Here is a 15,484-nt window from a genome sequence, read left to right as displayed (position 1 = left end):
CAAAAGGCAATGCCTTCACAGACTCCACAGCCCAACACACAGTTTTGCAGGCTCCAAACACACAAATGATGCTAACGGATCACAGTAACAGAGAAGACACACCCTTAACAAACAAACAAATACAAACACAAGCCACAATGTAAGACGAACAGAGATGGGCAAAAGGGGGGGGGTGCAAAACAATGGGGGGAGTCTGGAAACACACGGAGACAGGTAAGACGTGTGTCCCTACGGCCTACATGAGAGGACTGATTGAAATTGCTCATGGTAGGAGTCACAATGAGCAAAGGGGGGTTAGTGGCATGCACTAGCATGCACTAAGAATAACCACACTCACCCAAAATTTTTATACACGATGTCTGGTATCCCACCACAGGGGGATAACAGACCTAAACATGCACCCGCCGGACACCTGCCGCCGACCGAACCCTTTCAACACTGGCAAATAGATCTTGTTGAACTAACACCTGCTGAAATACAGGCTTGTGTGTATGTATGTCTAGCAAATGGACGGAGGCCTTCCCCACCACAAAGCAGAATTCAGATACGGTGGCAAAGATGCTACTAAGGGAAATAATCCCACGATGGGGGTTACCCAGGAGCGGTGCAGAGAGCCAATGGCACAATTAAGGGGGGGCTTTCTAAATTAACTCAGGAAACAGGATTGAAATGTCTGCCTCTGGTTTTGTAGCAGAGCCACACTAGGCCCCAAGCTCGCACAGGCTTATCAGCCTTTGAGATTGTGTTTGGAAGGCCTCCAAACATGGGAGTAGTGCCGCCGGAATGGGACACACACACACACACACACACACACACACACACACACACAATCAATCAATCAATCAAAGTTTATTTGTATAGCGCTTTTCACAACACATGTTGTCACAAAGCGCCTTACAGGATTTAAAAGGTTAACAATACTACGGGTCCAGAACCCTAATGAGCAAGCCAAGGGCGACAGTGGCGAGGAAAAACTCCCTAAGATAGTGGGGAATAGGAAGAAACCTCGGGAGAACCAAGACTCAAAAGGGAACCCATCCTCCATTGGGCGGCCCGTTAACACACAGATTACACAAAATACAGACAAATACACAAGTCACACACAAATCACACAATCAGACTAAGTAAAGGTAAAAATGAAAGTTCTGGGTTATGATATTGTCACTGTAAATGTCTGTTGATGAACGCCAGGCTTTCATTCCGTGTCGGAGCAGCGATGCTGGTATTGTAGGCTCCGACTGCAATGTTACTCTCCAGGTGAACCTCGGAGAAAAGATACGAGATGTAGTAAATATGTAACAGATTAATCAAAGGCCAAACTAAACAGATGAGTCTTTAATCGAGTTTTAAACATTGAGACTGTGTTTGAGTCCCGAATAGAGGCAGGAAGATTATTCCACAATTGTGGAGCTTTAAAAGAAAAGGCTCTTCCACCTGCTGTGATCTTTTTGATCCTAGGAACAGTTAATAACCCTGCGTCCTGCGAGCGAAGTGAACGCGCTGGGTTATATTGTTCAATAAGTTCACTAAGATAGTCTGGAGCTAAGCCATGCAGCGTTTTATATGTTAATAAAAGTATTTTATAGTCAATACGGAATCTAATTGGCAGCCAGTGTAATGACGATAGTACGGGACTAATGTGATCAAACTTTTTAGTTTTTGTTAAAACTCGTGCTGCTGCGTTCTGAACCAGCTGGAGTTTGTTTATCGATTTACCAGAACATCCAGCTAGGAGACTGTTGCAATAATCTAAACGAGAGGATATGAATGCATGGATTAGTTTTTCTGCATCACTAATATTTAATATGTTTCTAATTTTGGCAATGTTGCGCAAGTGAAAGAACGCTACCCTAGTTATATTATTAATATGTGTATCGAACGAGAGATCTGGGTCTATTGTGACGCCCAAGTTCTTTACCTCTGCGCTGGGGGTTATAGTAAAAGAATGTAGATTCAATGCTGCATTATGTATCTTGTCTCTCGCAGCCCTAGACCCAACTATTATCAATTCTGTTTTATCGGCATTTAGTGCTAGAAAGTTACATGCCATCCAATGTTTTATCTCTTCTACACATTTCTCAATCTTACTGTTTGCGCCTAAATCATCGGGTTTTGCCGATAAATATAGCTGAGTGTCGTCTGCGTAGGAATGGAAACTGATGTCATGCTTATGCATAATTTCGCCTAAGGGTAACATGTACAGTGTGAATAGAAGTGGTCCTAGGACTGTCCCTTGTGGGACACCATATTTAACCTGCACAGATTTAGAGGTTTTATTATTAACACTTACACATTGGAAGCGGTCAGTTAAATATGATCTAAACCAGGAGAGTGCGACTCCTTTAATACCTACTGTGTTTTCTAGTCTATCCAGCAAAATGTTGTGGTCTACAGTATCAAAAGCTGCACTAAGATCCAACAGTATAAGGAACGAGATGAGCCCATTATCGGCCGATATTAGTAGATCATTCACTACCCTGAGTAAAGCTGTTTCAGTGCTGTGGTTTGGTCTAAATCCTGATTGGAACTTTTCATGGATACTATTTGATTGGAGATAGTGGTTTAACTGATTGGAAACTGCTTTTTCTAAAATTTTAGAGATAAATGGGAGATTAGAAATGGGTCTATAGTTGGCTAAAATCTGCGGATCGAGATTCTGTTTTTTAATCAAGGGTCTAATTACGGCGCATTTTAATTGTTTGGGCATGTAACCTAGGTTAAGGGAGGAGTTAATCATATTAAGTAAGGGCCCTGCAGTGGCTGGGAGTAGGTCTTTAAATAGACGGGTTGGAACTGGGTCAAATATACATGATGTAGGCTTAGACGAATTAATCAATGTTGTGAGCTCTTTTTGCGATATAGGATTGAAGATATTTAGCTCAGTAATATTTTTGGATGCATAGTTACTAATAGCTGAACTACTGGGGTTGGATTGGAGGTTAGGCTGCGATGTATTATGACTCTGTAGTCGGATATTATCTATTTTATTATTGAAAAAGTTTAAAAATTCATCGCTAGTGTGTGTAAGTGCTGTGTTAGAACTAGTGTCGTTGATATTTCTTGTTAGTTTAGATACCGTCGCGAAGAGAAATCTAGGGTTATTCTTGTTGTTTTCTATTAGTGTCGAATAGTATGTGGCTCTAGCTTTTATTAGGGCATGTTTATATTTGACTATGGCGTCTTTCCATGTGATTCTAAACACTTCTAGTGAGGTGGATTTCCATTTTCGCTCCGCTGCTCGAGCTGCCTGTTTTAGAAGACGAGTGTGTTCGTCATACCATGGTGATAGCTTTTTCTCCCTAATTAATTTTGTTTTAATTGGAGCTACACTGTCTAAGGTATTGCTGAGTGTGGAATAAAACTGTTGTGTTGCCTGTTCCAATTCATTGGGCTGCAGTGGCATAGTGTTCGGTAGCTCTGGCAGTAAGTTTATAAATGTTGCTGCAGTGTCGGATTTAATAGTGCGCGTGGTTTTTGTATGGCGCATCTGATGTACATTGTATAAAGTCATTTCATATATTAGTAAGAAATGATCTGAAATGGCGTCATTTTGGGGGATGACTGCCAGATGTTCTATGTTTAATCCGTAAGTAAGTATTAAGTCTAAGGTGTGTTTACAGCGGTGGGTAGGCCCTGTCACATTTTGGGCTATACCTACTGAATCTAGTATGGAGTCGAACGCAATTTTCAGTGGGTCCGATTCATTTTCATAATGAATGTTGAAATCACCCACAATTACAAATCTCTCGATGGTTAAGACTAGTTCCGAAAGAAACTCAGCAAATTCCTGAAGAAATTCTGAGTAGGGACCCGGCGGTCGATAGATGGTCACTAATTTAAGCTTTGTTTTATTGCCTATACGATTATTGCCTATTTCACCTATCAAAGCCTCGAATGAGTTAATAGAGGTGGTTGGTTTTACAGTAAAACCTATGTCTGTGTCATATATTGTGGCTACTCCACCTCCACGCCCTGTGATACGGGGCTGATGAACATACCTGTATCCAGGAGGAGCTGCTTCATTAAAACTTACATATTCGCCTACTCTAGCCCATGTTTCTGTTAAACAGAGTGCATTTAGTCTGTTATCTGAGATTATTTCGTTTACTATCACAGCTTTTGATGCAAGTGATCTAATGTTTAAAAGTCCTAGCCTTAGATTAATATTGCTGCTCACTTCATGTTGATTATTTAATTTAATTTTAATTAGATTTTTAAAACATATCGCCCTGTTATTTTTATACCTGCCACGGCTAACAGACACAGTCTCAATGGTTTGGTAGTTAGGGAAGTAAGTTCTACTTAGCTGATTTGCGTGGTTTGTTGTGGCTGGTCAGGCCTGGCGTAGCACGTCCTCGATGTTCCTGGAGAGGACTGCCGAGCCTAGGCGACTGGGGTGAAGTCCATCTCGGCGGTAGAGTGATGGACGCTCTCGGAAACTCTCCCAGTTGTCGACGTAGTCCACGCCGGCGCTGCTACAGGTGTCCCGGAGCCAGCTGTGGAGACAGAAAAGACGACTGTATGACTCGCACCCTCGCCGGAACGTTGGAAGCGGACCGGAGACAACAAGCCTGGCCGACGTCTTCTTCCGCGCGGTGTCCAGAAGCGAGCGGTAGTGCTCCTTCAGGATCTCGCTGCGCCGGGCGAAGGTGTCGACAGCCCCCACGTGAAGGACGACGGTGCCGAAGTCGTCTCGCTGCTTCAGCGCCGAGGGAAGCCGCCTGGCCACGTCCAGGACACGAGCGCCTGGAAAACATGACACAGTGGGGGTTCTTTTAGCGCCTGGCAGGTGAATCTTCACGTGTCGTGTTATCGAGTCGCCGATAACAAGGATACCGCCCTTATTCTTCTTCAGTGCCGGCGCTGGTGGTGTCGGACGCAGGGGTGAGGGCGAGGCGGAGGACCTGGAGCTGAGCACCTCGAACGGATTCGCAGAGGAGAAGTCCGGCTGAGGTAGGGGTGACGACGCCGGCTGCCTTCCGCGTCCTCGCTGGCGCTCCCAGCCTGGTGCCCGGGTCAAGATGGCGGTCGCGCTGAGCCGCCGTGACGAGGGAGTGGAGACGGCCGAGTAGGCAGCGTCGCGGGTGGCCTCGAGCCTGGTCTTCTCCTGGGTGAGCTCCGCTTGCTTCTCCAGAAGACGCTGGATCTGCCGACCCAGCTTGTCCAGCTCCGAGCCGAGCTTGACGAGAGCCCGTTCCTCCGCGGTAGCCATGAAAAAACAGGGGAGACAAAACAGAGGGAGAAAGAAAGAAACAGGGGGAGAAAACAGAGGGAGAAAAAAGAGACGAGAAAACAGAAACGAGATAAAATAATCAGATGTCGGTAAGTGTATTATACTGATTTATAATTGTAGTGTTTAATGTAAGTGTATTAGGCTATAGCTAAGCTATGCTAATGTGATACGTGAATCCGCGTTTGCGTGCGAGCGTGCGCCGGTGAAAACAGGAAACAGGAGTGTCCAAACAGGAAACAGGAGTGATGATTGTCACACACACACTCACACTCACACTCACACACACGTTGAGCCATTAATATGTTATCCTGCACAAGTTTGTCTCTGTTTTGTCTGAGCAGGTCAAAGCTGTCAGAGGTGTCAGAGAATCCATTGCACGAGTTCCAGCCGGGAGACTGGGTGCTGATCAGAGATCCACGTTCTGCTAACAACCAACACAGCTGTGAAGACCAGCGGCCGAGCCACGTGGACACACCACACCCACTGCAAAAGAGCTCCAGAGCAGCCGCCAGAATGAATGTTATGCTGTTGTTTTTTACATGATGCTTTTCTCAACAGGAGGGGCAACTGTCATCTCCCCCACACCGGAGGAGAGGTGTGAGGGAAAGACAGCATGTGTAACGTCCAATGTCACTGCTACTGCAGTGAAACCAAACCAGCCCTGTCTGGTTTGCCATCCTTTCCACATGCCGTGAACACCAACACCAATCACTTATGAAATGGCTACAATGTTAATTAACAGACCCATATGCGAGATTGATAGGTTAACAGGTCAATTCTACAACATGTCTCACGCTATCATTCACAGTGGTAAGGTTCCTGATTGGGTAGGTGATGATGTTGCAAGTATGGATCATAGGAAATAAACGACTGCGACTCAAATGACGAGGTGTCACGAGCCGGCATTCGCAACATGACATTTGACACCGCCCCTGTTGAGGGAGAGTGGTGTCTATGCTCAGAGGAGGCCTTGAAGGCCATCTTTGGATAGAGCACACCAAGTGCCAGGTTGATCTCGTAGCAACGGCCAGAGACGGATCAACATGCACCATTAGACTAAATAACTCCTCTGCAAAATGGAGTTTCACCTCCTGTCATGGCTTTGTGAACCCAGTAACAGATGGGGCGACGATGTGGGCATGCAGAGAGAAAACCTACTCTGCTCTACCTGAGAGATCATGCAACAGGGGTCAGATTTCAGTTTGCCTGGAGAGGGTGTTGTAATCCAGTTTTCCTAACCCCCCCAGTGTCAATTTATAGCATACCAAATCATGTCCCACGGGAGGCCTCACTAGAGGGGATCCCTGGAAAGTTTAAAGGTTACACACTGGCAGACCCCTGGACTACCCCAGCGGTTGCTGTGGGATGGTCACTGTTCCTCGGCGGAGGAACTGTAGCAACAATGAATGAGATCAATGGACTTGCATGGCAAGTTCTGACTTTGGCTTCTCGTACTGAGACTGCCCTGGACCTATTAAACAAGAAGTGAAAGAAATTAGACAAGTATAGGTCCAGAATAGCTTTATACCTCCTCCTCATAACAGGAAGGAGATGTGTGTAAGAAAATAAATGTTTCATGTTGTTTCAGCATTCCAGATTACTATGATAATATTAGATTTAATATTTAAGATTTAATTGATCACATGAAGGCCGAGGTTCAAGAACCTGGTTTGGGTGGATCACTTCATGGCTAGGCCCATGGGGACATTGGATGCTGACTATGATTTTACCAATTGTAATAATCATTTAGTTGTTGTTGTTTGCTGCCTTGTATTTTGTCTTGCTGTTCGTCGTGGCTTACTGGCCTTATGCGTCAGCATTTTCAGATGGCCTTGCATGACGACTTAAAGGAGCCTGAGATAGCAAACTCCTTGGGACATCTGTTTAAGGAAGACGTCTGGGACGACCTGGCGACTGGCTGGGTTGTGCCCGATGGCCCTGAGCAGCTTAACTGACTCCAGGGCCTGTTTTAAGTTGATATTCTATGATGAAATTAATGATTTATTCTCTCCTTTTTAATGATTACACAGAATCAAAGGGGGGAAGTGTGAGAGAAATTATTGATTATTGACTAATTATCATTGATTAGATCATGTTTAGTTATTATAAGAGATCATTATGAACTTTATGATTTTGGACATGTCCATTCTGACTAAGCAGAAGGACTACAATAATGAAGTAGTGTGATTCAGTGTAACCATGTTTCGTTCATATTATGCATGTGTGCTATATGTGACCCAGGTCAGGGAGAGTGCTGAGGGTAAGAGCACTCTGTTAACTGGTAGTCACTAGGCTACTAGTCTTGGGTCATTTAGCTTTCTCTGTGTTGAACTGATACATCAGTTGCTTCCGCTAACTCTAGGGAAGTCCATATTAGGAGATACACACATGTGAGACAAAGTAGCCTGCTGGACGCTTATGTTTTGGAACATGCTGTGCTAAAGATAACCTGCTGTTAGAACTGCTGAATTGTGTTTAAGGTTGTATATAAGCAGGGGGAGCGCCCCCCTGCCTTCAGAGTTGTCATGCTTGAATGAGACTCTCATGTCTGTGTCTGTCTTGTGTCTGTCTTGTATCTGTCTTTGTCCTATTTATATATATTTATATTTTTGTAATAAATTAATCATTTAACCACGTCTGAGTCCTCATCCATTTATTAGAAAATTTCCACGACACTGCCAACACACAACACACCTGTATGAAGGGAGGCCTGTTGATGTGAAGGCCCAAGGTGGACCGCCTGAACTTGGCAGCTGTATTTACAGCTGTAATTTTCTGAAAAGTCAACATGTATCAAAGCCTCTTCCCTTGACATGTTCTTCTTCAGTTCACAACAGAAGGTATACTGCTGCTTAAATGTTAGTGATGCTGTTTAAATCTGTGGAAGAGCTCCATGAGGTATTCTTCTGTGCTCTCCAGATTGACAGTTGCCTTTTCTCCCTCTTTCTTTTTACCCATCTCCTCCTTTTGGGGTTAACATGGCAATTTGCAGTTATTAGATTTATTTTTGACCATGGTGAATCAGAATGTTTCCTTAAACGTTGCCACCTTTTTTTGTATTTTTCCTTCATTTTTCTTTCTTTTTCAACTTTTTCCTTGAGTTCTTCTATTTTCCTCTTGAACTTGTTTCTTTATTTTCTGTTCCTCTTCTGTGCCACCAGATGTTGCCTACAAAACAATACAGTGAAGTTAAGGGTTATGTGCCTTGCTCAAAGGCACTTCAGTCATGACCTGTTGGCTCTAGTAATTAACAGACATGCAAACAAGTCACTAAGTTGCAAGTAACAAGTAAGTCAAGTCTTCACAATCAAGTCTCGAGTCAAGTCCCAAGTCAATACAATCAAGTCTCGAGTCAAGTCCCAAGTCTTAAACTTCAAGTCCTAGTCAAGTCACCAGATGTAATTTCAATATTTAACACAATTGATGCGTTTGATTAGTAGTATATTAAGTAAGTCAGACTAACGTTAGGCGTTTGAGTGTTTCGGTTCACTTGAGTGAGATGTCGTCGCAATTGTCATCGTCACCTGTTATACTGTATACCAGAGATAACAAGGCATGCATGAGATTTAGAATTAGCATATAATTTTGAAAAAAAAAAAAAAAAAATTTTATAATAGTTTTCGATCTTTTTTTTATGTGACTGTGTTGAGTCACTGAGTTTGGCGACCACAATATCACAAGATAAATTACCAAAATTTAATAAAAGAAGGAAGCCACTTGCCTGTCTTTGATGTCCTGTTGTCCAAAAGACTTGAGTGATGTCACTTCTTGATGTACATGCTCATACGGATCATACCATTGATTTTGTGGGGGCGATTCATTTGTGTTACGGGGTTACTCAGGTACAGAACTAGATAATGTTATTTTAATTAATAATTATCAATTAATTTTGAAAAGAAATATCACAAACAATTAAAAACACAGACAGTTGCTGTGTTTGCAAACCTGGCTGGAGCTGTAATACACAACATTAACAATCTCATACCCACATACGTCTGCTAAATGCCGTAAATGTAAATGCAAATACCTGCTTGTTAATGGCTACCGGTAATAAACTGGTCCATTCATGCTTCCCCCGACATCCAAATCAAATGTGGGCCACTATCCACTCGAGGGATGATCCTCATTCAAACATTAAAACTGCAGTTTCCACAATCCGCCCTCTACTTTCTGTTTTTGCTAACCAACCTTAAAATGTGCAAGAACAGAGAAATCTCTTAACTATCAGCCTTTAACCAGAATGGAGAGCTGCACGCGACCGGTGGAGACCAAACGATCCTTTAACCACCTGTTGCAAGACTAATATACCCCTTTAGAAATGGCCACCCTCAAGCTCGTCTTTCATACTAAAAGTCTCTCACCTAAAAAATGGCCGCCCCCGGAGACAGACTTCACATTAAAAGTACCTCCCTCGTATTTAGGCCAGCCTGCTACATCCAACCCCACTTTGAAATGTCACTGTCCCGGTGACCTGCCGACAGCTCTTACCATGGCCTAAAAAAACATTGCACTGTGTTAAGCACCGGTTGAGCTGCAGCCCCCACTAACTCACTTGGGCCGGCTACTGGACAGGGAAGATTATAAGGGTTTGGATGTTTGCCTGCTGTCGTCCGTGTTGTTCGTCTTAGCACTGCCCCGACTGGCTGGAGTGCACACAACAAATCTGACTCTTGAGGTTGGGGATCTAAGGCCCCGTCCACACGACGCCGGAGATTTTTAAAAACGGAGGTTTTTGTCTCCGTTTCAGGCTCCTGTCCACACGAAAACGACGTTTTCGGTCACTGAAAACGGAGGTTTTTGAAAACGGCTTCCAAGGTGGAGACTTTTGAAAACTCCGGTGTCGGCGTATTCGTGTGGATGGGGAAAACGCATGTTTAGGAAAACGCTGTCGTCACATAGTGAGTCTGCGCATGTCTTTTTTTGTTTACATTCGCTCAGCTTGTTCAGCATGGATACGCAGCTGATACGCAGCCGTGTGGACGTAGATATTTTTGAAAACGCTGATCGTGTGGACGGAGATATTTTTTACAACGGAGACAAAAACCTCCGTTTTTAAAAATCTCCGGCGTCGTGTGGACTGGGCCAGGATCCCACTCCACTAGCCAGCAACTGGATTCTTCCTCCTCCTCGGTTGTGTTCTGACTCAGCTCTACTTGTTCACCTTCAAGGGACCTCCTCTCTTCATCCCTGCTCACTGGGGAATCAACCACTACTTGCCCCGGAACTACTCGCAGTTCTGTTCTATGAAGGTTTCTGTCTGGACCTTGACCTTCTACCGGGCGTATAGTGTATACTCGGCCATCCTCATCTAGGCACTTCACCACCTGGTACCTAGTACTGTCCCAAACGTCCTGAATTTTGTTTCGCCCTTGCACATGATTTCTTCTGTAGACCATGGTACCAGCTGGGAGTATAGGAACTGTTGTCTTTTGGTGCCGATGGGCCCGCTGAGCGGCTTCTGCTTTCAGGTGGCGTTCTGCACTGGCATAAGCAAACTGAAGAAATTCCTGCTGCTCTGTCACCCAGTCCCCGACCGAACCTTCCAGTAACTCATCCTCCACCTTTCCCAACCGTGAATCAATGGGCAATTGAGGCTTTCGACCAAACATAAGCTCATACGGAGTGCGGCCGGTTGATTGATGTACTGGCGTGTTGTATGCAAACACTAGTTGGTGTTCGGGGTGATAGGGGGTAGTGCGGCTCTTCTCAACCCCATACATCGTACACAAAGCCTTCATTAAGTCGCCCTCGAAATTCTGGCCTTGATCCGAATGGATTCGCTGGGGTTTCCCATACAAATAGAACCACTTCTCTGTAATGACCACACAGACACACACATACATACATCTCTCTTTAACACACTGCACATACACACATATACACCACACAGACAAACACACACACATACATCTCTCTCTAACACACTCCACATATACACCACACAGACAAACACACATACATCTCACTCATACCCACTACACACAGTCAGACATATATACACCACACAGACACACACACACATACATCTCTTTCTAACACACTCCACATACACACATATACACCACACAGACACACACACATACATCTCACTCATACCCACTACACATACACACATATATACACCACACAGACACACACATATATACATCTCTCTCATACCCACTACACATACACACATATACACCACACAGACATACACATACATACATCTCTCTCTAACACACTCCACATACACACATATACACCACAGACACACACACACATCAAATCAAATCAAATCAAAGTTTATTTGTATAGCGCTTTTAACAACTCAAGTTGTCGCAAAGCAGCTTTACAGGGTTTACAAGATGAACAATACTATGGGTCCAGAACCCTAATGAGCAAGCCAAAGGCGACAGTGGCGAGGAAAAACTCCCTATGATGGTGGGGAATAGGAAGAAACCTCGGGAGAACCAAGACTCAAAAGGGAACCCATCCTCCATTGGGCGGCCCGTTAACACACAAATACACAAGTCACACATAATTCACACAATCAGACTAGGTAAAAGGTAGAATTGAAAGTTCACACATGCATACATCTCTCTCTAACACATAGCACATACACACATATACACCACACATACACGCACATACATACATCTCCCTCATACCCACTACACATACACACATATTCGGTAAGGTAAGTGGAGATGGGGGTGTCAGTGAGGATAAGGGGGGACAGGGGGCTTGTGGCTTTCCTGAAGTCCACAATCATCTCCACTGTCTTCTGGGCATTGAGCACCAAGTTGCTGTTGCTGCACCAGGTCATCAGCCCGTCCACCTCCATCCTGTAGGCAGACTCATCACCGTCTGAGATGAGTCCAATGAGGGTGGTGTCGTCCGCAAACGTAATCAGTTTGACAGAGTCATGGATGGAGGTGCAGCAGTTAACCCTAGCTGTGAGGCAGGTCAGAAAAGGGTTTTCGTGGTATGTGTGATATGTATGTATTTGCTTCAGTGTCTGCTAGCGCAGATGTAGCACAGTGGAGCATTTTATGTGCCTCGAGCATTGTGCTGGTTGCATATTGCCACCCTATGAGCAAAGACTGGTCTCTAGTGTGAGTCCATGCTTATGACAGGTTTATACAGGATTTCACCTGGGTTTCTACACAAGAAGTTCACCTGTTGGGTATGTATCTCATATCCACCATTTCTTTACTTCACAGAGGATCTGCACAGCTAGTTTTTGATGCCCCATTTCTATTATTGAGAAACTGTTTAATATTCTGATTTATATCCCCAAACACTTTGACATGTTGTCTCACCTCAGCGTTTTCCAACCGAGGCGTGACAGCCTGGCTGGATTGATTTGTGTCACTTTAATGCCCAGACTTATTCTCAGGTCTCTGTGTTTGTATTATGTTCTCAGTGTTGCACTGACCTTATACCTCCTGATCATTTAGTAATTCAATTTAGTTCCCTTGACTCGTGGACTACAGAAAGTAAAGATGACCTCTTTAAAACGTTTGGTATACAAGACTAATCACCTGATTTCACACAACTCATACAGCTCATACTGTCTGCAGTAAAGGACACATGGGTTCCTGCTGCAGGTTTTGGTACTGACTAATAAGTCCCTGTCAACTAATCCTACACAACTCTCAACCACCAAATGAGATTTAGAAACTTTGGTGTCAAAATGTGTCACGCATAATGCCAAAGATGTTTTATTGATAGAAAGTAACAGTAAAAAAAACATTGAAATATCACAAACACCAGCATTAAAAGAAAAACAATTATGTGGTTTTAGCGTTTGGATTAAAATTTGTTATCTCAGGCCAGTAAATGTTTCATTACCCCACCACCATGATGCATCTTTATATAAAGAACCTCTGACAAATATAATTTTTGTGTGTGCAAGCAATGCTCACAAAGCCCTTATAAGGATAACAGAAAGAACCAGACAAGTGTTTTGCTGATTCACTCACTCCTTAATAACTGTTTTTGCATCAGTGTAAGTGACCCCCTTGTAGGTCCCACTGACCGGAAACTGCAAAACACTGTCGTTGAAGCAGGTAATCTGCACTGTGCCTTTGTAAGGTAGATCAACAGTGACCCGGCCAATCGTGATTTGTACAGTTACTTTTTTCCCTGGGGGAACTTTGACAGGGAAAGAGAACAGCTCTGTTTTCTCTTCAGACTTCTCTAAACCAGAAGTGCTTTCAACTCCCACTGTAAAACTGTACTTACCACTTACTTCACCAACCTCAGGAATGCCTGCCTTCACTTCACAGTGGAAGTTGAATTCAATCTTATTTGTCACAGACCAGAATGATTTTTTGGTGAGTTTTTTTGAGGATTCTATTTTGTACTCTTGCATCTGACTAGTATTGTTGGTATAAGTCATGGATTTGAGTTCCTCAACAGCCACCTTGGGTATCACATCATGTAGTGTGGTATAATTCACATCAGTTAACACAGTAGACTTGATGGTGTTAATGAACATGAAGCCTAAGCAGTCAATGTCTGAACCTGATCGCCCTGTGACTCCCATGCAGATTCCAGAACCAACATCAATTGGATATTCTGTTTTCAGGCCCCATTCTGTCATATATGCAGAAAACTCTCGGGAGCGGTTGGTCTTGAACTTGATACCACCCAGACGTGATCCAGCTCCATTTCCCCACAGTGACAGGGAAGCAAAATGCTCTCCGTCTTCAAATGTAAATTCGTGAAATTTCCCATCAGGATTTCCAAACTGTTTGTTCTGCCCATTAGAAAGCCACACCTGAATGGCTTTGATCTGCCACCCTCCGGCCCACACCCACAGCTTTGTCAGGGTGGATCCACTGCCAGTACCATCGAAGGTAAATGCATTACCTCCGTTCCCACCGATAACGTGGAGGTCGGCCAGGTATGACATGGTCTTGCTCTTAATACAAACCTAAAAAAACCCAAAGACAATAAATGTACAATATGTCTTTTGGCCTCAGTACACATTATCTATAAATACACGACAATAGAAGCAGTAGTATCATTAGCAATAATGACTGGTTTATCTGTAAAACACTACACATTTTAAAATGAAATGCTCCACTCCTTTAAGAACAGTAGACATACTTACAGGAAAGTTGTGAATAGAGGCTGGAAAAAAAGTACACTGCATGGTCTTTTAAACAGCAGATAGAGTGGGTGGGTCTCACAAAGTGGGTGGGGCTTCTGAAGAAATGTGCTTGGTGAGTGGGACATGTTCAGTGATGTCTAATACAGGTAATGTCTGAAAAGTCAGATAAAATGCAAGATAAATGTTCAAAGACTTCAGTAACGCTGTTTTCAGAGTCAATGAAAAACGATCAGACTCTTGATGACTTGTTTAGGAAATACACTGAATTTTCTTTGTTTATTTCTTTATTGTTTATCTTAACTAGCTGTGCTTAACTAGGTTTATTATTATGTGTATTATTAATTGATAAGATAAATGTCTTTATATAACTAAAATGTTATCTTTATATAAAAAATTATCATTGCAAATTAGCAAATTACAAAAAAAGTTTTGAACTTTCTGAACTTATTTATTTTTCAGAGTCCTCTAGAACCATTTGGTTCTGTTCACACACCTAGTTTTAATTTGTATCTTTAATTTCTTTTAACATTTTCTTTTTGTCTTATCATTGCTTCCTTTTAATGTTTCTTTTTTATTTATTCTGTAAAGCACTTTGAGTTGTATGTATGTATGAAAGGTGCTATACAAATAAAGATTATTATTATTTGTTCCAAATCAACTCAAAATCAAATCAAAATGTATTAATGTAGCACCTTGCAACAATGCCTTACATTGACCAAAGTGCTTAACAAAACAAAACAAATAAAACAATATCATAAAACCATGTAAAGTAAAAGTAGTAATTTGCAATGTCATACATTAAATGCTTAATCAAACAAAACAAGTAAAACAATATCAAAAATAAGAGTAGAAGTAATGTAAAGTGTCAAGAATTATATGTCAAAGGCCTTTTTGAATAAGTAAGTCTTAAGTTTGGCTTTAAAGAAAACCAGGTCAGAGATGGAACAGAACTCTAAGGGAAGACAATTCCAGGCCATTGGACGAGCAACAGAAAAGGAATGATCCCCCCCCCCCCCCCCCCCCCCTTGTGCTTGCATCTGGATTTAGACACTTTGAGCAGATATTGGCCAGCTGACCATAAGGCTCTGCTGGGCTGATGTATTTGTACAAGTTCTGTGATGTATGATGGTGCAAGATCATTCAAAGCT

The 15,484-nt window shown here is 43.0% G+C and overlaps 2 protein-coding genes across 4 annotated transcripts; both read right to left on the bottom strand.

Annotated features, from left to right (window-relative positions):
- Positions 1 to 834: 834 nt before the first annotated feature.
- LOC143520446 (uncharacterized) lies at positions 835 to 9,505 on the bottom strand. Of its 3 annotated transcripts, none has more exons than XR_013132565.1 (5): positions 9,261 to 9,505; positions 8,955 to 8,968; positions 7,928 to 8,401; positions 4,919 to 5,197; positions 835 to 4,746 (listed from the first exon to the last, which is right to left on the bottom strand). XR_013132565.1 is itself a non-coding variant. In XM_077013568.1 (5 exons), the coding sequence occupies exons 3-5, from the start codon at positions 8,021 to 8,023 to the stop codon at positions 4,476 to 4,478; spliced, it is 660 nt and encodes a 219-aa protein (XP_076869683.1). In that variant the 5' UTR covers positions 8,024 to 8,401; positions 8,955 to 9,083; positions 9,261 to 9,505; the 3' UTR covers positions 835 to 4,475. The 3 variants fall into 3 exon arrangements, 2 of the variants coding, with proteins under 2 accessions (XP_076869683.1, XP_076869682.1); XM_077013568.1 differs by having other exon boundaries at positions 4,905 to 5,197; positions 8,955 to 9,083; XM_077013567.1 differs by having other exon boundaries at positions 8,955 to 9,083.
- A 3,421-nt stretch (positions 9,506 to 12,926) lies between these two features.
- Positions 12,927 to 14,150, bottom strand: LOC143527422 (aerolysin-like protein). The gene has a single exon (XM_077022633.1). It carries the CDS (start codon positions 14,133 to 14,135, stop codon positions 13,197 to 13,199), a length of 939 nt encoding a protein of 312 aa, XP_076878748.1. The 5' UTR covers positions 14,136 to 14,150; the 3' UTR covers positions 12,927 to 13,196.
- Positions 14,151 to 15,484: the final 1,334 nt, after the last annotated feature.

This window comes from Brachyhypopomus gauderio, chromosome 1 (assembly GCF_052324685.1).
Source record: "Brachyhypopomus gauderio isolate BG-103 chromosome 1, BGAUD_0.2, whole genome shotgun sequence".
Classification (NCBI taxonomy): domain Eukaryota; kingdom Metazoa; phylum Chordata; class Actinopteri; order Gymnotiformes; family Hypopomidae; genus Brachyhypopomus; species Brachyhypopomus gauderio.
This window is presented reverse-complemented; position numbering and strand designations above follow the sequence as displayed.

Coding starts and splice junctions, on each gene's coding strand:
- LOC143520446 (XM_077013567.1), bottom strand. CDS start 8,048: ATGTCAAGGGAAGAGGCTTTGATACATGTTGACTTTTCAGAAAATTAC. Junction 5,198..7,927: donor ACAGGCCTCCCTTCATACAG/GTGTGTTGTGTG, acceptor GCTACCGCGGAG/GAACGGGCTCTCGTCAAGCT. Junction 4,747..4,918: donor CCTCTGCGAATCCGTTCGAG/GTGCTCAGCTCC, acceptor CATGTTTTCCAG/GCGCTCGTGTCCTGGACGTG.
- LOC143527422 (XM_077022633.1), bottom strand. CDS start 14,135: ATGTCATACCTGGCCGACCTCCACGTTATCGGTGGGAACGGAGGTAAT.